This window comes from Pinus tabuliformis, chromosome 8 (genome assembly GCF_031772625.1).
Source record: "Pinus tabuliformis cultivar Carrire ecotype Pingquan chromosome 8, CPIR1, whole genome shotgun sequence".
Taxonomy (NCBI): domain Eukaryota; kingdom Viridiplantae; phylum Streptophyta; class Pinopsida; order Pinales; family Pinaceae; genus Pinus; species Pinus tabuliformis.
The window spans coordinates 815,667,955-815,692,634 of record NC_142294.1 but is presented as its reverse complement, the minus strand read 5'-3'; the positions used below and the strand labels follow the sequence as shown (position 1 = coordinate 815,692,634).

The following is a 24,680-nucleotide window of genomic DNA, read 5'->3' as shown; positions in this document are numbered from 1 at the left end:
GCAACATAGGTCAGAAAAAGAATTTTTCAACCTTACAAACAGTTATCATTAAAACAATAAGGAAAAAACAAGCTAGCCCCTAAGTTCTATGGGCTATATCAAGTTGTCAAGAAAATTAGTCAAGTAGCTTACGGTTTAAGATTACCTGAAAAAAGACACATCCATAACGTTTTGCATGTTTCCTATCTAAAAAGGGTGTTGGGTAAACATCAAACAGCACAAACAACACTTCTTACATTGAATGATGAGGGAGAAGTTGTATTAGAACCGGAAGTTATCATTGCCACCAGAGAAAAGTGATTACGTTCCTGAGTAATTAAAGAATACCTCATCAAGTGGAACAGCCCACCAGAAGAATATGCTTCTTGGGAGACAGAATTTTTGACAATATCCTTTGTTACCATGCTTTGAGGACAAAGCATTCTTTTAAGGGGAAGGCAATGATATGAATAAAATTAATAAGTTGCAATAAAACATCACAACTATTCACGAAGAGGAACCTTAGCTAGTATATTAAGCAAGGGTCCGGATTTGTACACAATATATCTGATTCTTTTTCAATTATATATATTTTATTGTTTCAGAATTTCCTGTACTTCAAAATCTTTGTAAAACACTTTGGAGACTAGGGCTGTGGATTCAGTCAATAACTAAAACTTAAATGAAGGCTAGGCTAAAGGAGAAGACACATCTTTGAGCACAAGACATAGTGAAATAGTGAGATCTTAATTATTGGGTGGACGACTTTCATCCAGGTGTGTAGAGTCCAAGGAAAACTGCAAGTGACAGTGTTATGTAAAAAATTAAATATGTGTAATTAGGAAGGAAGAAGGGCACAGTCAAAAGATCATGCACCTTCACGAAAAGCCACCCAAAGGCCATATTTAAGCCAGGGGCCCTCTCTGTAAAAATCATCATTCAGTTTCTAATATATATATATATATATATATATATATATATATATATCTGTCAATTACAGAGTTAAATTGTTTTTGCGTCAGGCAGCAAGGGGGAAGGATCCAGATCATCCAAGCAACATCGAAGGACAGATCTGCAGAAGGTTTAATTAGTTGGATCATTTCCAAGTTTATTGTTGTATTTGTGTTTTCCCTCAAAGGGCCATTACCCCAGGAATCGAGCCCTTGTATGCTGTAGACTATTGTTAATGAAACAGCAAATTTTGAAGCGCAAAAATCTTGTGTGCATGTGTATGAGATTGGTGTTTTAATTTGTTTTCACTGTTAATCTCTTTTATTTAATTTTAAAATCCCATCCATGATTTGTGTTTAGTATCTACATAATAATCTGCTAGGAAATAATTAGCCAGGTTGCTAGGGTTAGAAATTAACATGAACTATTATTGAAGAATGATTACAAAAAAAATATTGTATGAAGAATTTCCACTAATGAGTTCGTTTTGAATTTCCACTATATGAAGAATTTATTAAAAATTTTAGTTCCTTTCTGTGAGACAGAATTCATTTGAGAAACAAAAGCACCAACAATATTTTGTTCCATTTTTAAGTCAAATTCTTTAGAAAATAAATATTTTAAATGGAACAAACCTGGTTGCTGCAAAAACAAATACCCCAGTCAATGCTTCAACACCATCAAGTTCAGTCAACAGCTGGAACCCAAACAGAAAATAGATAAATGGAAGCAATAAAACTTTGAAATGAAAATCATATTTGAAAAAGAAATCACAACTTCATAACCTTAAAGAATAGAGGTACCTGATTGACAACCCGATCTGTTACACCAGTGTTGTCATGTCCCCTTTTTGGAGCAATAGAGTCAAATTCATCAAAAAATAAAATGCATGGAGCCGCTGCAGATGCTTTAGAGAATATATCTCGGACCTGCATTTCATGGGATATACCATCATCTGGCTTAAATTGTTATCTCATCATTCATTTGCTGATACCATCATTTTTCATGGGGTTCATTTTAGTCTCACAAGAAAAAACTGTATATATCATATAAAAATGACGAATTTATATACATGTACATTAAAATCCCCAACAGCTTACGAACCCTTTCTAAATTTAAATCTGGACTATCCTAAGCATGTCTGAAGATAAAATCGGCACTATCTTTGGGGACCATTTTGGTTACTAAGTCAATGGCATCCACATAAGCCCAAGGCCAAACCTGAGCTTCATTAGCTCCTGAGCATGATCTTGGAAAAAGGATCGAAACCTCAAGTATTCAAATGCTTAACAAAAGTCTGCGAACACTTAGAATAGAGCAAATTAAAACATTTTTTGTAGAGAAAAAACAAGGATTTGACCTCATGACCTCCTTGGCCATTATGACTTCAGCATGGCAAGTGAAAGGGTTGATTGATGCCACTGCCCAAGGGGGCATCCTTGATGCTTGATGGGTGATGCCTTGCTTCAAGGATGTTGCCCCTTGGCAAAATACTATTGCGGCACTAGTTGATTACTACTCAACATATGCGCAAGGTTCAAGGCATCTTTTGCAAGTGAAACATTATATCTTACTCCACCAGTTTTTGGTGGCAAGCTCATTTATCTTTAGGAGTATCTAGGCAACTTTGAAGGCCATTGTGGGTTTAGTCAGATAGAATATAATTGACAGTAGAGCGGGTTGAGATTTGGCAAGACACTCTACTTGTATTGCAGAGCTCTGATTTTCAGGCCTGGCACCTAAGTAAGAATGGCATCTTTTGGCACGCTCTCTAGGGTTCAATGTCATGCTGCTAAAAGGATTGGCACATTTTGGCTTGAGAACATGTTTCCTGCCAATTGGGCCCACCATCAATGAGCTTGTTGATCTCATCCCTCAGGAGGGTGTCCAAATGAATATTGCCATGCTAGGTCTAAGAAGTGGAGTTTTATGAATGAGTCATCTATTCCCTGCAAACCACTCACTTTGCACTTTCAAAATTATGACCCTGGAATTTTTGAAAAGGAAGGATCTATGGACAAATGGCATTCAAAACCAACGTAAGGGCTCAAACAGGCAAGTGGATAAGCTTCACATGTTTAAAGGACCCCAAAATTAGAATTAGTTCCACACTCAAAATTACCATGCATGATACATGAAAAACTGAAACTCTTACAGCTTGTTCTGATGCTCCAATATATTTGTTTAGCAGCTCAGGTCCTTTCACAGAGATAAATCGCAAAGAACAGGCAGCAGCAGCAGCACCAACAATGTGGGTTTTCCCACACCCAGGGGGGCCATACAATAAAATTCCTGATCTTAATCTCAAAGGTGCTTCTGCAAATATCTTTGAAAATTTAATAGGCAACTCCAGCATCTGCTGACAGAAGAAAAAAGACAATGCAACTTTCGGTTATAGCAATATTAACCACTAATAAGGACAAATTCTAAAACCATAAGAGTTACCGGAACGGAAGGATATTGTTTGATTGGTACTGAAGTACTTCACCCCAAAAAGCCTAATCTAGCAGCAGCCAATAAAAAAGGAATAGAAATCAAATGAAATTGCATAACCAATGAATTGATCATTCGGACAGATAATTTCAGGAAACAAAAAGTAAGACTGATGTTTAGAGTATGAATGTAGTGCAAGTTTCAAAACATTTTGCAAGTATATTTAATGTATCAATTGTCCCAAGATATAGTGTTTAATGATTAAAACCGATTACTTCAATAATGCTTCCATCATATCATAAAGCTTCCTAACAATAGCCACACAAGAAAGACAATGCTGTAAGTGCAAATAATCTACTGCAGGAACCTGGAGTTGTCACAATTGTGTCAAAAATTTTATAAAAAGAATAAATAAAAACAAAACTGATCTACAATAGCCTGAGCCTATCTTCAGGCCTGATGGCAGGATGAAAATAGCTTTATGGTAAGAACTGTTGCTAAAACTCATCAGCCATACATGACAACAGTAATTAAAATGACTGAACAGTTTCCTGCAAGAATGCATTCTATGGACCTAGATGGATGTGCAGTCCAAAGCTTGCATCATTTAATAGTTTAGTTTTTCATCAGTGTCTTTTGAACATAAAAGGAATCTGCATTCAGCTTTAGGTATAACAGGTAAAAAGATCAAGCCAAAGAATGTTAAGCATATAAGAAATCCAGTAATACATTTATCACAAAAAGATAGCAAAGAGTTTTAAAGCTCAAAATTATATAACATTCGAGGCTGAAAAGCAATATCAAATAACTGACAGACTGGTTGATTGAAGGAGAGGATAAGACCATTAGGAATTGTTACCCACCACCAGTGGGTGACCCGTATAGGAGAAAATTTCCCCTAGGTTCATCTTCAGCCAGAAGCCAGCAGCCCCTTGCAGCGACCAGATAGCTCGATGTGCCACCATCCTCCGCCATTTGAGCCGGCCATTGTGTGCTCTCGCCCATCTCTTATGATCGTATGTTTAAAGGTGGGCCTTCCAACCCCAACGGTATGACTTTTTATTATGTAATTGGGTGTTTATGCTTTTCTTAAGCACATTTTACATGGATTAGTGGGGGGATTCAGTGGAAAGAATGGACTTTAATTGTACTCTTGTTCCCTTGTCCCAACTTGGTGGTTAATCTTGTATCCTAGTCTCGTGGGGTCTCCTCTATTGGTTACTAGCTTTAGGAGTGGCACTACATGGGAGACCCTAAATTGGGTTGTGTGGTCCCGCTTCTCGACACCATATCTTTGACTCCCCTCTGCTCATTACAAGCCCTTGTCCACACTTTTCCCATCTAGGTCCACATTTGTCCATTGGGTCCACAAGGTGTTAGCCTCCCCCACCCCTTGTCCACACTTGGGTTGGGCCTGGAACAATGCCCCAACAGTTGATGCAGCTAAAAAGAAAGATAAAAGCATAACTTGGCCACTTACAACAAAAAATGTACCACAAAATGCAAAAGTTGGTCGGGACATAAAAATTTAACATGTGGGCAAAAGCCAAGCATGAGCTCTACCCCTTATCACTATGGCCATCACCCTGGTTCCTAGGGTCCCTATGACCGCCCCCTACATCGTTAAGGAACCCATGATTGTCCCAACCCCTGGTGGGCAATGAACTGCCCAACCTTAAGGGGGTAATCACTACTACATCATACACATCATGCTCTCATTCCCTGGATCCCCGAGCAATAAAGAAAGAAAAATCAATAAAAGGCAAAAGGCATATGAAGAAGGGTGGAAAAACAAAGGTCGAGGTAACTCATGTACCACGATTGCTCCCTCCTACATTCATATACCCAAGGTGTGGGCTTCCCTCATTCTAGCTTCCCTTGTACCATGGCATGTGGCTTGGAGCCTTCCCTATTGCCCGACTCTGTTCCATCATCATTTCACATGACCCCTGCCATTCGATGGATGTACCATGGACCTGCCACTGCCTTAGAAGTTGAAACCACCTAATAGGGTCCTTTATTAACCGCTCTTGTCAAGCAAGGTAACTCCTATACTTTCTAAAGCCCAATTTGAAGGGCATGCCACTATGAAGTGTCCACTCTTTCCCATGATCAGCAAGGTTATTTACTCAATTGCACTAATGATTAATTGTACTGGAAGGTGAGGAGACGCATTAGATCTTATATAGGATTGCAGGTGGGTCTTCATCTTGGACTTGGTCTCCCTATACAGGATCCAAGCCCTCCAGAGGGTCATAATTGCACTTGTAGGGTGAGTGTTGAGAGCCATGGGCCTCCACCACAGCAAAGCATTGATTGCCACACCATGGACTTCTTCAGCACCACTAGTTTCTTGTTCATGCCCCAGTTATCCAGAGATGATCATGCACTTGAACTGCACTACCCCAGGCATCTAGCAGATGATCCAGGTCCTAGAGGAGGTTGTCTTGTCCAGGAAGACATGGGAAGGCATGTGTCATCATTCTAGGCCTTATTGATGGAGCATCAACTTGTTATTGAGCCACTGGAGACCCATGAGACCATTGATTGTGCCCCACAGCCACATGGGAGCACCACAGGATGGTTTGCTTGGAAATCAAGAGGACACCCCCTTGATCATCATTTTTGGAGCCCTCCTCTTCATCATGGCACGTTAAGGACTCATCTTGGCCTTCCAACAGCCCTTTGCACCATTATTCTATCATTTTGGCCTCAATAGAAAGGCTTATTTTACACATATGAGCTATTTAGTGGGCTTGTAACCAAAGTTGTTATTTGCACATTAAAATAATTATTAGGGGCTTAATTAGGCCAATTAGACCATTCGAACTTGTGAGGGGCTCATATAAATTGAAGAGACCTCATTTGTAGTTGATCATCATTTTGGATTGGGATTTCTCTTGTAAAAATAATTCAAACCTGCAATTGACGGATGGAATTGGATGTTATTGATGCATTTTGATGTTTGGGATTTTTGTTATCTTGTCTCGGAGCTTCTATGTGCAAATTTGATGGATGGATATACTCACATTATCTTGTAAGTGTTATTTGATGCCATATCTTTACATTGTTAATTTGTTACATGTCTAATGTATGGAATATCTTGTCATGATCTTGTATGTGTCCTAATTTAATGCAAATTTCATGAAAACAATAAGATTATTGAAGTATTGCATGAATTACTCATAGATGATGTGAATGAATGTTCCTAGAGGCTTGTTTTGCTTATTGTATCCTTGAATCTCCATCAATAATTGATAAGCGAAGTATAAAAATCTATTGTAGCCGAGTTTCTACCTCTTTAGGGTTAGCAAAAGTTGCATAGGTCTCCTTGATAGAGCGAAGTCTTTAAATCAAAGGAAAAATTGACTCCATTTCTCCAAATTGATAAGGCACTGGTCTTAATCCTAGGTGATCAACCTAAAACCTTTTTCTTTTTCAGCCTTCACAAAATTTCTCCCTAACCCTAGAAGGTCAACTAGGGCCTAGTGTGAAATTTGAATTGCTTTAGGAGGGGTATTTTTGAGAGCGAATTGGTAAGGTACTGCACTATAGTGTCCTCCATTAGCCCTTCCAATTTGAGGCAATTCCTGTGGCTAGCTTGAGAGAAATCTCAATCCCTAGCTCCAATATTGATTCTACCCTTAAACTTCTTTGGTTAGAGGCATTCCAAAGGTCATTTGCTCAAAGGAAGTTAATCAGTTTGTGGCCTTTCTGATCCTTGCTTGACCTAGTAGTCTCATTGAAGATCATCCTCTTGCAGTCATTTCAAGTCCTAGGCCTTGCTTGGATTTTCCCCTAGGTCACTCCATTGGTGTCGAATCCTTATATGGTAATCATCTTACAAAGCCCTTGGAGAGGTCTTGCCTCCTTAGGAAGCCTTAGGTCTAGGAGTATCCCTTATATTTGAATAGCTTTTCGTCCTCGGTCTAGGTTTTTTTATAAGACTTTCTTGGAGAGCCATTAGCTTATTTTGAAGCATTGGGTCATTATTTGAGTCTCTCCTTTGAATGGGCTTTGGAAATCACATCATACCTTGCCCTCGATCCCATCATTCAAGTGATTTCCCTTATACATGGACTCCTTCCATCGGTGAAAGTCTATAAAGAGCAGGGGACACTGACTGAAATGGCAATGGGTCTTTGCCCCGTTGTTGTCATTTGGTTTAGTAGTTGTCCCTTAGGTACCCCTTGTAGGACTCCTGCTAGATTGAGTGGTAAAAAGACTATAATAGATACAATAATAAAATCTAGTGGTGGAATAATAAGATGAGGTAAGATAATTTTATTAGTGTCCAATAAGCGGCCACAATGATGGTCAATGGGACTCAAAAGTACAGCCAAATTAACTGTGGGAGTGCAAAAGCAACTCCTATCACTACTCACCTAAAAGCAGAGAAATAGCTAACAAATTAAATTAATTAATCAATAGAGCTTTAAGGTACATAAGCTTATATTACAGAACCTCCCAATATTAACTAAACAGGTTGTCCAGTATAATTTAGCAATAGAAATAAAGGTTGAAATAATTTATCTATGACATAAGTAGGTAGAAAGCCAAGAATAGAAAGAAACAAAGAAAACTTAAAAAAATATATATTAATGTCCATGAATGACAAGAGAAGTCCAGTGGGACTTGAAATTACATCCAACAGAACAGAAAAGATCTGATGTAGGAAAAAACCCTGGGGACTGAGAAAGCAACTAATTTCTACCCTGGAGGCTAAAAGTTTTAACTAAACACTGAGATGCTGAAATAATGTGAACTAATCATAGCCAGAGAGGGTAGACTCAAGGTGGATAAGCTACACATACAAAGCTGTCAAGGAAAGATGAACACCAAAGCAGGAAGCCGAGACAAGAGATAGGTGCTGTCACATGTCTCTATAAATGCTTGAAACAGAAATGAAAGGACCAATGCAGACATCATCCACCACTTCGACAAGCCAAATACTGGATCTTAAATATCCATGTGAGAGTGTTCACGGCTAGAAGCAAAGACTAGATAATTCTTAGACAACATAGGGTGCCTGCCCTAAAATCTCTCCTAATATCTCAGGCCAATGAAACTCCAGAAGTAGAAAGAACACTGGTAATGTATGCCTATCCCCTTGTCATGTGATGCACATAAAGAGAACTAGAAGGTCCTCAACGTTGGATAAAAGCAGATCTACAAGGCCTAGAATGAAGGTGACAATACTGTGGTACTCTAGCCATAGCATGCTGAGGACACCATCACAATGACCTCTCTCTCTCTCTGTATGGGGATTCACAGCATCTGAAGGGTGCTTAGTATGCAGAATTTCTGCGATGAGAAAATCCCTCCCAAAGAATGATGGCACAATCAAATGGAAAGAAGAAAGTATGGAATAAGCATAATGATGGCACAGGTGAATGAAAAGAAGAGAGTATGGATTAAGCATAATATCTAATTACAGAACAATTCAAATGTTAGAACAATTTTCCCCCTTGCTTCATCATGGGCAATGGCATGCAAAGAAAACTAGATCACAAGTAACTTTCTTGTAGGGTAATCTGGTTGGAAGTTTACCTCCTTGATAGCAGTGCGAGTCTCAAACAAGCCACCAACATCCTCCCACCCCAAACGCCCACCTTGGCTACTAGATTTTGCAATACCCCTCATAGCTGCTGGAAGGAAATTCTCAAGAGCTTTTGAGAAGTCTTCACCAAATAACTCTGGTTTCTTGCAGTTTTCTGTAGATATTGACTGTTCTGAGTTCTGGAGAGAAAGAGACCGTACTGCTGCTGCATGGATGGCCCTGTCCACCAAGACTTCCTGTACCCACCTCAATAATTTCAAAATTAGCTAAGAGATTAGAGAATCAATAGGACTGTTATTTTCAAATTATTTGAATACACCATAAGAAAATATCAAGACACAACAGCAAACTTCAAACTTAACAGAACTTCATTCAAAGTACCACATGCAGTTTCAGATCTTCACAAAATACTTTAGTAAGGGATTCAATTTTTCTTAAATGACTAGTTTCAAGTTTCAACATTCAATTTTAAAGTGAATCGAAGACTTACATCCCAAAATGTACCAAATGATGCTATGTTTACCACATTGCTCTCATTGTATAATCATTGTCATTGGAATCAAATAGAAATGTCATCATTCACATATAAGAATATTCTTAAAACAGGAAAAAGAAAGAGGTGAACATGAGTGTGCCTCCTCTGAACTTGAGGAAAATAAATCACAGACCATTTATATATGAAAATCAGGAAATATTCCAGTATATTCAGTAATAGCATAATCTAATGGGAGAACAACAGAAATGATGAGACCTTTTGTGAAGGTTAGAAATTAATTCTAGTGTTGGTGCACTTTCAAAGCACCAAAGTCTTGATGCATGTAACAACCCATAAACCCCAAAAATGTGTAGAGCATGTTAATTTTACACTACTCTATACTGTTTCAATTTCTTAAGCCCAATTCAATTCTTGAATTAGCAATCTTTCAACAATAAGTAATATTTCCAATCATCAACAATAATTGAAGATAGAACAGTAAATGCAATGACAATAGGAGACAATCAACACATCAACAAGAGACACCAGATTTGGTCAATGACCAAGGAAAAACCCCACAAGGGGGAAAACCCTTTGTAATTCTCGTTCTATTAGATTGTCATAAAATGTTCAGCAAACAGTACAATGAGCCATTACAAAATCATCCAGCAAAATTAACCCAACAATGTCCAGAAATATGTTCTCAGCAAAAACAGAGATCAGTGTCAACTTTTATTGCCTACAGTCAATTGTGCTCAACTGTCAAACTAAAACCCTAGATCCCAACTGCATGGAAGTACAGTTATGCATGCAGTTGAGATGCTCCAACCACACGGATGGACCTACGTGCCTGCAGTCAACTATGATCAACTACGATCAACTGTCAAACTGAAACCCTAGATCCCAATCGCATGGAATGAGAGTTATGCATGCGGTTGAGATGCTCCAACCGCATAGATAAGCCTGCATGCCTGCGGTTATAGATGAAAATTCCACGAGTCAACCCTACGGCTGGAAACCAAAAACCCTAATCACACGTGCGAGCTTCGAACCCTACAATCTCGGACCTGTACGAACCAAATTCCACGAACTCACTTTAGACCTGTGCAAACCAATCCAAAGAAGAGAGAAGAAGATGCTTGATGATGATGTCCAAATGAGGGTCACTTGACTTGTATTTATAGGCTTCCAAGGGTGTCCATTTCACTTTAGGGCCGACCTGATCAAATGTGACATTGTGGGTTTCAATTCAAAAACTCACTTTCCCTTATCCAACTCCAGTGATTCAAAGGTCAATTTTGGTCCTCTCGGAATGAGGAGTCTAGTCTAATAGTTGGAATTTATCACTGAGCTACCAGAAATTTAAACTCCCTCTCAGCTAGGGAGAAATTCCAACTGCATCATGTAATCATCGCAAGTATCCTGTCATCATATCATGTCCCATCTTTGCTCGACTCTATCTGCCAAAACATTCTCGAATCTAAAGAAAAAGAATCATAAGGTAGCTTCATCCACCACTCTCTATCCATCGGGGAGCTGTGAAAATTCCAAATTGGAATCTTATTACAGCAAACTAGAAATTATTCTCCTAATTGTTAATTTAATTTAACAATTTATTTATTGCTTGCTACAGCAAATACTGAATAAATCACACTGCAACCTACACAAATAAAACTGCGGAAGAATAAACATTGGAAGAAATGTTATCACACACACACATAAAATTAACACAGTTATTTTTGGACAAATGTCCTCGAAAAAACCCAACTTGGGAAAACCGGTGTAGCAGCTGAGGGTTTTATTATTATGCAGCAGTGAAATAATATGAGTACAACTGGATGCCGAAATTGGAAATCCTACAGGGAAATATAGGCAAAAATCTGGAGAGGAATTTTCCTCAACCCACAGGCAATGTCCCAACACAACTTGCCTTCAGAATTTCGGTCCTTTAAGCCTCTATGTCAGCTTATGCGCTGCTCTACGTAGCTGGCTAGACGTCTAGCCTCAGACTGGACTCTAATGAAGTCATTATACCTTCTACTGACCAGAAAGGCGCTTCTCCGGCACTCTGGGATTCCTTCTCGTCCTTTGAAACTGAAAACATTAATCTCTCCCAACAAATCGACTTTGCCTCTAGAGGTTACTGCACTACCCCAGTGTTAGCCTCTCTGTGGCTCTCTTGCCTCTCTGCAAATGCACTCATCGGATCTGGAAACCTTCCTCCGACTTCAATGTCTCTGCCCATCTCTCACTGCTTCGATCTCTGACTCTCTCTCCAGCAACTAGCTACTGCTACTCAGGAAATCGATCTGCCAAGGAATCGAACTATCAAGCGTCCATCACCACATCCATCTCGTCTTATAATCTTTTGTTGGAGCACCAACGGCCAAAATTAAAACATAATCGATGGTTAGGACCATCTTTGGATTGACCCATGTGTGTTTCTAGATGATTCTCGCCTTGACTTAATTAATACTGATTAATTAACCATATTCCCTAAGTTTAGACTTAGGAAATATTTTAAAACTGGTTAATAATCTAATTAAGTCATTTCTAGGCGGAATTTCTAGAAACGATTTATGGGTTTTGGAGATCTCATGTATTCTAGCCTCTCCACAAAATTTCAAGGCTAGAACACATCTGATGCTACAAAAACTAACACTCCCTCTTAGCGAGGAACGTGTTCTAGTGCTATTGCAACCCCTGTAATAGCACTTTGTCTTTGCATCATCTCCTATCACGCTGTTGATGTCTAGCCATACTGCCCACCAACCACTACGCAACTCTGATATACGTTGCATCTGTGTTGCTGCTGACAATGCCACACTGCTGCCAACACTGCATTTTCACTACAACTCCCTCTCATCTATTGTTCTTGCAACTACAACATCTGCAACTGAAAAGCATCCAAAATACTGAATCAACTGTGATCAGTATAATGCATCTGTCACCCGAGTCTCTGGCTGCTACTAGTATCTGCACTATCATTAAAGATTTTGCGTTGTTATTGACTCTGCAATGTGCCAACTGCACTACTGCCAACTCTGCACTGCGCTCCCCAGCATCTGACTGCTACTAGTCTCTGCAACTATCACTCTGGCATCTGATTGCATCAAGTGTCACTGATCCATCCAGCTACTGAATACTATGGGCCCCCATAGCAAGGTATTGATCCATGAGGTGGACACCTCAAGGATCCTGCCCATCTATAATGCTCTCGGGCTACAACACCAAATCTCCCCACCTCACTCCTAGAGGTATATCTACGAACATCGCGAAGTCTTCCTTCAATCTAGAGGACAACCTGTCGATCTCTGTTGAAGCTGCCTGCTGGTCCTGCTTCTCCTCCTTGTCCTTCATCCTGAGAGGACACTAGGTACTGTAGTGACCGAGTTCACCACAATTGAAGCACGTGACCTTTGAGAGGTCCTTCTTGTTCTTCCTCAGCTCCCCCTACCCATGACTGGGACCCTTTGATGCGAGGGCCAATTCTCCTCCTCCTTCACCACCTTCAATCTGTTGTTGTTGCTGCCACTGATGGAGCTCTTTAACAGAGCTCGTCTCAACTCCTCCTGCTGCAAATCAACCCACATCTTGCCCCACCTTAGCAAGGTATCTTTGCCCAAGATACTTTGGACGAATAAATGCCACTCCTCTGAGACGTTGTTGAGTGTCAATCGCACTAGCTCTATGGGTTGAGGCAAAGCTGGTCCCAGATCTCCTAAATCCTGGTGAGGAAGGGGTTTATGCCTTCCCCCTTCTGCATCTTAACACACCTCAACTTCTCCTCTAGGTACATCTTCCGCTACTTGGAAGTACCCTGGTATAGTGTAGAGAGGGCATCCCACATCTCTTTGGTAGTATCTTTTCCAACTATGTGTGAAACCACATGATCCTAGACACCATCTAGGATCAAACGTTTTGCCTGTACCATCTTCTTTTTGTACTCCTTCAGTTGATCTGCGTCCTGGGGCACTGCCACCACTACATCAATATACATCTTCAAGCCAAACTCATCCAGAAGGAAGGACATCCTTGCCTTCTAGATGACATAGTTGGAAGCTCCATCCAACCTGTCCTTATCACGAAGCCTAGCAGTGGTCATCTCAACAAATGTTAAAAATATCCTCTTTCCTTCTGCTCAGCTGTTGCTTAGCTATTCGCACTCCCTTCTGGAGTGAGAAAATCTGCTCACAATGACTACCGATCTGCAAGATAAAATCGAACTTCTTGAGACTAGAAGTTCCCTAAGGGAAATTTTCCCTTTTTGTGTGCTCTTCTTCCTTCCCCCTGACGTTGGCTCTACTCTAGCACACTGCTGCAAAACCACTGCATCCAGCTAGAGATTGCTCCACAAAAAAAATACGGCGCTACTCCCTCTGCCTCTAGAATCACTCGATCTGGAGAGATCAAATTTTTTTGCCCCTCACTCAGAAAAATCGAATCTCCTCAAGTAACTCGGCCTCTTGGCAAAGTGACTGCGTTGCCCCTGGGAATTTCAATCTGCTGCTCACACTGAACAGTGAAATTCCTTCTCTCTTTGCCTCTGAGCTCTCCAGCTGATCAACTGCGCTCTGATACCATGTGAAAATTCCAAACTGGAATCCTATTGCAACAACTGGAAATTATTCTCCTAATTGTTAATTTAATTTAACAATTTATTTATTGTTTGCTACAGCAAATACTGAATAAATCACACTGCAACCTACACAAATAAAATTGTGGAAGAATAAACGCTGGAAGAAATGCTAGCACACACACATAAAATTAACACAGTTATTTTTGGACAAATGTCCTCGGAAAAACCCAAATTGGGAAAACCGATGCAGCGACTGAGGGTTTTATTATTATGTAGCAGTGTAATAATCTGAGTACAACTGGATGTTGAAACTGGCAATCCTACAGAGAAATATTGGTAAAAATCTGGAGAGGACAGGAAATCTCCCGACACAACTTGCCTTCAGAATTTCGGCCCTCTGAGCCTCTGCATCAACCTCTGTGTAACTCGTTGGTCTAGCCTCGGACTGGACTCTGATGAAGTCATTTTGCCTTCTGCTGACCAGAAAGACGCTTCTTCGACACTCTGGGACTCCTTCTCAGGCTCTGGAACTGAAAACGTCAATCTCTCCCAGCAAATCGACTTTGCCATTAAAGGCTATTGCGCTACCCCAGCATCAGCCTCTCTGTGGCTCTCTTGCCTCTCTGCAAATGCACTCACCGGATCTGAAAACCTTCCTCCAGCTCCATTGTCTTTGCCCCCCTCTCACTGCTTCGACCTCTGACTCTCTCTCCGACCACTGACTGCTGCTACTCAGGAAATCAATTTTCCAAGAAATCGAACTGCTCAAGTGTGTCCTCCATCACCACATCAATCCCCTCTTATAATCCTTTGTTGGAGCACCAACAGCCAAGATTAAAACATAATCGATGGCTAAGATCATCTCTGGATCGATCTGTGTGTGTTTCTAGATGGTTCTCGCCTTGACTTAATTAATATTGATTGATTAACCATATTCCCTAAGTTTAGACTTAGAAAATATTTAAAAATTGGTTAATAATCTAATTAAGTCATTTCTAGGCGAAATTTCCATAAACGATTTCTGGGCTTTGGAGATCTCATGTATTCTAGCCTCTCCACAAAATTTTAAGGCTAGAACACATCCGATGCTACAAAAACTAACAGAAGCCACTGCTATCGCTCGAAATTACTGCCAGCGGGAAGCCAATGTTGCTACCTGGGAAAACTCTGCCAATGGGAGCCAATGCTACAACCCGGGAAACCTCTACTAACGGGGAGCCAATGCTATGACCTGGGAAACCATAGACAATAAGACGGATGTTACTTACCTTAGGAGGTAAGGATCACACCTGTCCCACTGCCTGGCGATAATAGGAAGGATACCACTTACCATAAATGGCAAGGATCGTGCCTATCCTATTATTTGTTTGACCCTCAAAATTCAGTGGTAGAACACCTACATCTCTAGCTTGAGTAGGATGCCACTTACCATAGATGGTAAGGATCGCGCCTAACTCAAGTAGCCAACACCCATTGGCCAAATGAGTGGGAAAGGCAGATGCCAACTGGGGTATACTCTGTTAGACCAAGATAGGGGAGCAACATCCTCCATCCTATGGGTGACAAATACAGGTGATATAATATTGTCCAGAGATCCCTCAACCCAAGAGCCCTACATCTCAATTCTTCCCCCTCAGTGTCTTCGATCAGTCTGGACCCTTACTCGGGAAGGTCACATCAATCCATGCTGCAATCTGTTCATCAGTCGAAGTATGACAGAGTCTCTCAGCCCAATCATCGTTGGTGTATCCATATATATTATAGTCTCATATCTCTGGAAGTATATCTCAGACCACAATCCTTCTTACACTTGATCATTGGAGGCTCATTGCCTATCAAGAATAGAACATCAATATATAAAATCAAAATCAAAGTCATACCTTGGACCTGTTGTCGCTAGGATTGTACAAGCACCAATAAAACGCTCAGGACGGGGGTTCTCACTCTAATCCCCACCCACTTCCTTCTAGTTCACTCCTAACAGCAGGCTATGGGGGGTAGTCCCTATGGAATGAAGTGAAGGAAAGCAAGTCGAGAATCAACTTACTTAGGAGACACATATGAGTGACCTAGCCACTTGGTTGAATTTAAGCAAGATTATTCATTAAATTAGATTTTTCTATTATGAGACCAGTGCCTTAAAGGAGTTACAAATTCTTGCTTCTTATGAATTGAAACCAAATGACCGGATGGACACCCGCTACTTGAATGATTGACTAACCTATATGATAAGAAAATCCTAGGACCTGTGTGAGATGCAGTGATCTTGGTAGATTTTAGTTAAATGCCTAGTCTAAGTGTAACCTTCCTTTAACTATTTTGAAGCTTGGCTCCAAGGTAGGTTGTGGGAACGAGGCTAATAGGAAGCAGGCTAGGGCCTGATTAACAATACCTTCTATTAGGCTTCTATCACTCGATGCCTCTGGCACTGTAGAGATTGTGGCTCTGACAACTACAAGGTCACCATGTTAACCACCAAAGAGTTGTTGACGCCCTTCAAGCTAGATAGAAAGGATTGACCTATATCTCTATCAACCTAGCTTATGCTAGGAGGTAAATTATTAATGCAAATCTAGATCTAGAATGCTTATGCAAGAGATTATGAGTGAGATTTGTTTTGAGTTAAAATTTTATTAAGTTGTTTAAGTACTTTGATTAGAAACATTTTAAGAGTACTTATCAGTAGTGAATTGCAAATCTTAAACAAAATAAATTGCTTACGGATACAAGTGCAAATTTCAACAATATACCAAGATACCCAAGATGTCAAATGCTAACAGTAGTCAATCAAGATGTTGATCACAGATTTATGACAGTTTATATCAGCAATACTACTTCAGAAAATTCAGATTTACCAATGTATAACAACAGTGCATAAACCACTCCAAATAATGAAAATTACTCAACACATTGAAGCATAAAATTTCCAATTTGACTAGCAATGTAAATTAGTTTCTTTAGCACACTTTATGGTGGTGTATTCAGCAATATTTCAGATCTAATTTTAAGATTACAGCGATAAGTAAAGACAGATCAACAAGATAAAAACTGCTCAAGATAGATGTCCAATATGCCCAAAAATAGCAAAATGCATCAAAACTTGAAAAATTCAAATTTAGGGCTCTTGGTGAGTTTTCCTTAGCAATTTTCAGATCTGATATGAATATTACAGCAGTGAATTAATCACAGATCAGAAAATTAACCCAACTAGAGATAGATGCCCAATACTTCTAAAAATAGAAAATTTTCACAAAATTTGAAAAAAATAATTTTTGAGTGTTTTAGAGAATATGATTCAGAAAATTTAGAACTGATAAACTAATTACAGCAGTAAGTTAGTTATAGATCAGCAAGCTAAAAATACTGAATACGCTGCCCCAAATGTCTAAAAATAGTAAGTTTTGCCCGGGAACTGAAAATTCAAGATTTTTAGTCCTTATCAAGTATATGCTTCAGAAATATTTCAGACTTGAATTTCACAGTTATGCAGTAAATTCCAGCAAGCTAAAATGTTAGATCTAGGTCAAATTAGAGATGCCCAAGTGGCCAAAACTTGTGAAAAAATAGATTTTGCAATTTTAATCGATTTTGACCAATTAGAATATGATTTTAGGGCTTAGAAATTAATGATTCAACTATCATAATGAAACTGAAGCAAAATGAGGGTTTGGAGGTCAAAACCCTAGGCCCAAGGCCTTGAAAATCCCACTGTTAAAAATCATTGAAACTTTGGGATTACTTTGCTGCTTGCTAAATATGAATTTTGAGACCTTAATCCTACAAACTCGCCAAGTATTTAGCCTTAAATCTTCAGATTAGGGTTTTAGGTCAACTTTGGAGCCAAAGAAGCCGAAATTTGGAGAACAAAGACAAGGGAAGCGAATTTGCGGGGATAAATGGGCTAGGATGATAGAACAGGTCACAAGGAGGCTGGAAATGGCCAAGAAGGGCCAACGCTTTGCCCAGAGAGGCTAGCATTTGGGAAAAGACGGTCTAGGGGCTAAGGCCTCAGGCCTAGGGCCAAAAGGTTCCACAAGGGAGCCGCAAGCCCTTAGAGAGTTGCAGCTAGAGGAAGGAAGAGAGGAGGTCGAAGGGAAGAAGGTCAAGGGGAGAATGAGGGTTGAGGAGGGCTAGAGGAGGAGGGCTGAGAGGAGGGAAGGAGGAAAGGAGGGAGGCCGAGAGGAGGGGAGACCCGCGGCAGGCCTAGGAGGGCCAAAGAGGAGGCCACAAGGCCTTTTAGGCCTGTGGCTAAGGCAAGGAAGGGAAGTCACATCCCTAAGGGGTCACGAGTAGCCCCAGGAAGGTTGAAAACCAAGACCCAGAGGGCAGAAAGGCTGACACTAAGGTGAAGGAGGGCAGAACCGAGCTAGAAGCCCTGAAAAAGTTTGAAACCCATGCTCCAAAAAATTTTATGCTTCAACTCTTTGATTTTCTGAAAAATTCTTTCATGGAAGCCCTGCAAAATTTTCCAAGAGACTAAATCTTACCCTCAAGAGGCCTAGATCTAGCTCTTCTTCCACTTAACTCCTTGATCTAACTTGCAAAAATGAAAATAGAAACACCCAAACCTGAAATATATACAAAATAAATCTAAAACCCGAACCCTAGTTACAAAAAAAAATTACAATTTTATTTACAAAATATACATGGGTTTTCAAAATGGATTTTGAGAAAATAATTTTTATAATATTTTTTACTTGAAAGAAGGGTTAAAACGCTTTAGAAAAATTAATGATTCACAATAGCCCAAGTGAAGATTAAATCCACCATATAAAAACTAGAGCTCCAAGCAACAGTGATTCTTGCCCAAGTTTGTGAACTTGGAGGCCAAGGACTGAAGTACCTACAGGCACTATGAATTTATCTCAAAATAAATTGTTAGATCACATGGGGAATCAAACCACCTAATATTAGCCCAAAACTATCAATAGTATGATTCTAACTCCACCTAATGATAAAAACAAACCTTACCAATATTCAGCGCAACATAGAGATACTCGTAGTCAGTACATACCACAAATCAATAAGCAAGAACACCTTGAATTGCATCCCAAAATCTTTTATTATGGTAGAAAAAATAGTTCCCAGCGGGACAATAGCTTACACAATGCTTCAACAGCAATTCTAGCCAAAGATTAAGATGACTAGAGACTCAAATGACTTTCTAATTTATGGATAAATCATCCAAATGGAAAATAACGGCTAGTTTTTTTTATCCTTGTCAAAATAATATTGGTCGTTGATAAATACTTCAAGATCTTTTAATCTTGGCCCTTGATTTCTTATTTTTGAGGAATTTTCCGAATTTATCATTTAATTCAATTTTAATTAGCTTAAAATTAATTATTTTGAGCTAATTTCCTCAAAAGTTTGACTTTGACTTAACCACCAAGGTCCAAGGGTCCAAATTTTCTTGAAAACGACAATATTTCCTTGGTGGACCCTTACAAATTTATTCTTTCAAGGCCCACGAATTTTTACATTTGGAGAATTTAATTTCCTAGACAATTTAATTTTGACTCTAATTAATTAATTTTCTGTCTTAGGATTTAATTTTATTTTGCTAGAAAAATTAATTAATTTTAAACATGAGGGGATTAATTATTTTTCCAACTTTCTAATACATATGATTTTTCTTTTACAAAACTCAAAGAGGGAATACACATTTGTCTTAGACCCTCAAGATACATAACCCATCTGCGACTCAATATGATCTAGTAAACCAAGTGATTTGTAATAAAACAATTTAATCAATTAACTTAAATTATTCCCAACCCACTTTTACATCAGACACGACTAAAACACTAGGACTCACGTAAATATTCGACAATAAATTTCACCCTAGCATTGGGGTTTTAAGCTAGAGGGAAAAAACTCTTCTGATCAGCCGTGTCAAAAAACACAAGTAATCAATGAGGTTAAAAAACCTCCTAGGATGGAATTTTTCATCAAATTATAGGCTTACCTAGGTTGTTACATAGACTCATGGTTTTACTAAGATCATTTACAATATATAACTTGTAGAATGGGATGACTATGACACACAAACTGCTGATATGTGATCCAATCCTTGTTGAAAAAATTGGTACTTCCGCTTCCTTGGAACTTTGACAATTTGAGTGCAACATCTGGCTCCATATGGGGACATGTTGCTTCCAAGAAGTAACATGAGAATCCCAGAATCTTGCATCCAAGGAAACAAAAGTCCATCAAATAGATATCCATTCAACATCGAAATCATCATGCATATATAGAAAATACCGCTGGAATAGAAAATCTATCCTAACAAACTGAAATATAAAAAACATAATATAAATGCGTGAAATAAACTAGCTAATGACATAAATGAAAGGGAGTAGGGTTAGAGATACTATACAAAATGATGCCCATGGCATCAAATGTCATCAGTGAGGAACAATCTCGGGCATCTGTCCGTTGATTGGTAGATCACTCGGTTGCTTTTTAGATGTCCCTTGCTGAAGTTTGACCCTCTTAGGTCGGTGTGACTGCTCATCACTGCATTGCATATCTCTGTCAATCTGAAACCTTCTTTTTCTGCTTGGCGAAGGGGATGGGTGGTGGAAAAAGTGACATATCTCTGATTCAAAATGAGGCGAATGTTCTTGTGGTACAACCTGTTCACCATTTTCCAACTTCTTTGGAACTTCCACATGATATCTTCTTTCTACTTCTCTGTATAACCTGACCATTCCACCTATTGCTGCTGGAATAGTGGCATAAGACAAATCCATCTGAATGTATCCACCTAAATCAGTTGCAAACTACTGGGAGAGAAGCATCCCCCATACATTTGGCGCATCAATGACCACAATATCCATGGTGATGATCTTGTATGGATAATCTGCTAAGGCAACCTGTAAATCTTTAACCACACCAAAGACTTCAACCTTTCTAGAGTCCATTGAACAAATGTTATGATATGGTCTAGAAATTCTTAAGTTTAATTGTTCCATGACCTTCTTGGTCATAACATTCTTAGATGCACCAGAATCTAGCAAGCAATTGTGAAGTAATCTGTCATTGATGTACAAAGTGAGAAAGAATGGTTCATGAATTTCATTAGTCATATAACAGTTGATATCCATTATTTTGATTTCTTCGTCCTGATGATTAATTCCATTTATCTTCTTGTTGAAGCATACCCAAAGCCTTGAAGAAATATGCCCTTTGAGATGGAATCTTTAAAAGTTCAAGTACAAGGACATTATTTATCCATGCGGCCCAATCCATGTTCAAACCAGATTTGTATCTTTCGACGGGAACCTGCTTGTTCTGACTTTGCCCTTTGCCCTTCCTTTGATATGTGTAACCCTTACTTTTTGCATGTTCGAGAACTTGTTCCTGAGTTGCTTTATCACCATATGGCTGAGTAGTGGGGTCCTTTTCTTCATCGAAGGTGTTTATTCCAAAGGTTGAAGAAATCATATTTTCACATGGGTTTTCACTTGACTTGCCTTATTACTTCGTTGATATTTACTTTCTTCTAAGATTCTTCTAGCCAAAGCACATGTACTTTCTTCGTGAAAACTGTCACAAGGTTTGCAAAAAGGAACATATTCATCAACTACGTTAGCAGAATCAAGCGGTGTAGGAGGCCTTTGATCATTTGCGAAATTTCTTTTTGGCCATTGGTTGTTATTGTTCCCTCTGTTGTTGTTATTGTTTTGAAGAGGCATACTCTGCATTTGCATCCTGGCATTCCTTTCCATTTGTATTAACTGATTCTACATGTCACTTATCTGTTTGGCATGTTTAATTTCCATATCCCTAACCAGTTTGGTTAATTTCTTCACTGTATCTGATTCTTCTTTGATTTTGACCAGAGCTTTTTCGTAACTAGGGATCTTAGATTTACCTGAAGCCTTTTTATCTTTTTCTAACTCTTGAATTACACAACATAGAGATGCCCATAGTCAACACATACCAAAAATCAATAAGCAAGAACACCTTGAATTGCACCCCAAAGTCTTTTATTATGGTAGAAAAAATAGTTCCCAACGGGACAATAGTTTACACAATGTTTCAGCAGCAATTCTAGCCAGAGATCAAGATGACTAGAGACTCAAATGACTCTCTAATTTATAGATAAATCCTCCAAATGGAAAAATAACGGCTAGTTTCTTTGATCCTTGTCAAAATAATCTTGGTCATTGATAAATACTTCAAGATCTTTTAATCTTGGCCCTTGATTTCTTATTTTTGAGGAATTTTCGAATTTATCATTTAATTCCATTTTAATTAGCTCAAAATTAATTATTTAGAGCTAATTTCCTCAAAATTTTGACTTTGACTTAACCACCAAAGTCCAAGGGTCCAAATTTTCTTGAAAAAAACAATATTCCCTTGGTGGAGGATCTTTAAAAAATTATTCTTTCAAAACCCACGAATTTTTCCATTTGGAGAATTTTTTTCCTAGAAAATTTAATTTTGACTCTAATTAATTAATTTTATGGCTTAGGGTTTAATTTTATCTTGCCAGAAAATTAATTAATTTACACGAGGGGATTAATTAATTTTCCAACCCTCTAATACATATGATTTTTCTTTTATAAGACTCAAAGAGAGAATACACATTCGTCTTAGACTCTCAAGACACAACCCATCTGCGACTCAATATGATCTAGTAAACCAAGTGATTTGTAATAAAACAACTTAAATTATTCCCAAACCACTTTTACATCAGACTCAACTAAAACACTAGAACTCACCTAATAATTCGACAATTAATTTCACCCTAGCTTTGGAGGTTTAAGCTAGAGGGAAGAAACTCTTCTGATTAGTTGTGTCGAAAAACACAGGTAATTAGTGAGGTTAAAAAACCTCCTAGGATGGAATTCGTCGTCAAATTATAGGCTTACCTAAGTTGTTACATAGACTCATGGTTTTACTAAGATCATTTTAAATATATAACTTATAGATTTGAGGCTTTTGTGATCTGTATCTTGTGTGGTGATATCTTCCGGAGTCATCGCATTCATGTTTTTTTTTGTAATCGGCGTTTCTAACCAACTTCTGTGGTTCACTCATCTGATCTAGATGAGTGTTTCACAAAGGTTGGTTAGAAACGTCGATTACAAAAAAAAACATGACTGCGATGACTCCAAAAGATATATCCACACAATATATAACTTGCATAATGGGATGACCATGACACACGCACTGCTGATATGTGATCCGATCCTTGTTGAAAAAATTGGTACTTCTGCTTCGTTGGAACTTTGACAATTTGAGTGCAACAAGACCAATTTGAAGTGGAGGTCCAGATCGACATTATGTTTTGTGAATCCAAACTTCACTAGGTAACTGTCAATCTAGGCATAGGATCGAGGAGCTTGCTTCAAACCACATAATGCTTTCTTCAATCCGCTAATGGGAGTCTTCCTATCCTATACATCAAATCTCAGAGGCTACTCAACACATTGCTTCTCCCTTGTACCTTTCAATTCTACCATTTACTTCATACTTCATCTTGCATATAGCCATTTTGAAGTTGCACCATCCCATACACCATCCTTCATAATTAATTCTTCGACCACAGTTACATCATTTTGATTGGAATTGTCATCGGTCTTGATCTTTTAGAGGGGAATGGTCCCCTAGACTTTTCTTTATTTTGGTGCCATAGCTCATTGATGTCGTCAACTATTGCTAGAAGAGGTCTTCCAGTGACTCTATATAGTCCTCCCACTCTAGATCCCAAGATAAAGGCATCTTTCATCGGGGATTCCTTCGGCAAGGTTAGTACCTTTCCATTAATAAAGGCTATTCTCCTTTTGTCTTCCAAGGCAGAAATAGATATTAGGTTCTTCTTTAATTCCAGAACATACATTACTTCATGAAGAATAATAGATTTTCCATAGTCCAAATCAAATTTGATAGTACCAAAGCCCATCACTGAATATGTAGAGTTGTCCCCAAGAATAATCTTCAAACTTGTCTCCCTCTCAACCAGATTTGAGATTTCCTTATACCCGGTGAGATGTCTAGAATTGTATTTAGATTGGCTAGTAGCAACGTTACTTCCATATCTAGAGCTTCTTGACTTCTTTTGAGGACAAGGACTTTCTTCACAATCATTCAGAGTATCTCTTCTTAGTAGAGTTTAGGTTTCTGTGATCCATATCAAGTTTACAAAAGATTTTTCGGCGAAGATCACATGAAACATCATTTGTCGACGCGTTTCGAACCAACCAGTGTGGTTCATCATCACGACAAGTTGAAGAAACAAATCCAGCTTAGCAAGTTAAATAGACAGAGCAGAGCCTCCAACGGCTAAAAAGACCAACAGCTACTTTTGACTAGGTACCGGGATCAAAACCCTTTTTAATAATTTAAGGGAAAAAAGTTACCCTAGGGGGACCAATCCCTTAAAATAAAATAAATAAAAATAATTTTATGATAATAGTTAGTTAAAAATATTAATAAATAATTAAAATGTTATGTTAAATTAGTAATTAAAAATAATTCATGATAATAGTTAGTTAAAATAAATAATTAAAAATTATATTTAAGGGAAAAAAAAAATTACCCTAGCAAGACCAATCCTTTAAAATAAAAATAATTTTATGATAATAGTTAGTTAAAAATTATTAATAAATAATTTTATGATAATAGTTAGTTAAAAAATATTAATAAATAATTTTATGATAATAGTTAGTTAAAAAATATTAATAAATAATTAA

General features: G+C 38.5%; 1 protein-coding gene across 3 annotated transcripts in view; it reads right to left on the bottom strand.

The window, feature by feature from the left end:
- PEX1 (peroxisome 1) overlaps positions 1 to 24,680 on the bottom strand; it is a 326,445-nt gene that overhangs the window by 128,091 nt on the left and 173,674 nt on the right. For 2 of the 3 annotated variants that reach the window (XM_089372907.1, XM_089372909.1), the window contains exons 11-14: positions 8,914 to 9,159; positions 3,086 to 3,289; positions 1,734 to 1,859; positions 1,566 to 1,627 (exon numbers count right to left, since the gene is read on the bottom strand). In XM_089372907.1, the coding sequence (XP_089229033.1) occupies positions 1,566 to 1,627; positions 1,734 to 1,859; positions 3,086 to 3,289; positions 8,914 to 9,159 (638 nt within the window). The remainder of the gene's footprint in view (positions 1 to 1,565; positions 1,628 to 1,733; positions 1,860 to 3,085; positions 3,290 to 8,913; positions 9,160 to 24,680) is intronic. The other variant, XM_089372908.1, reaches the window with a different exon arrangement.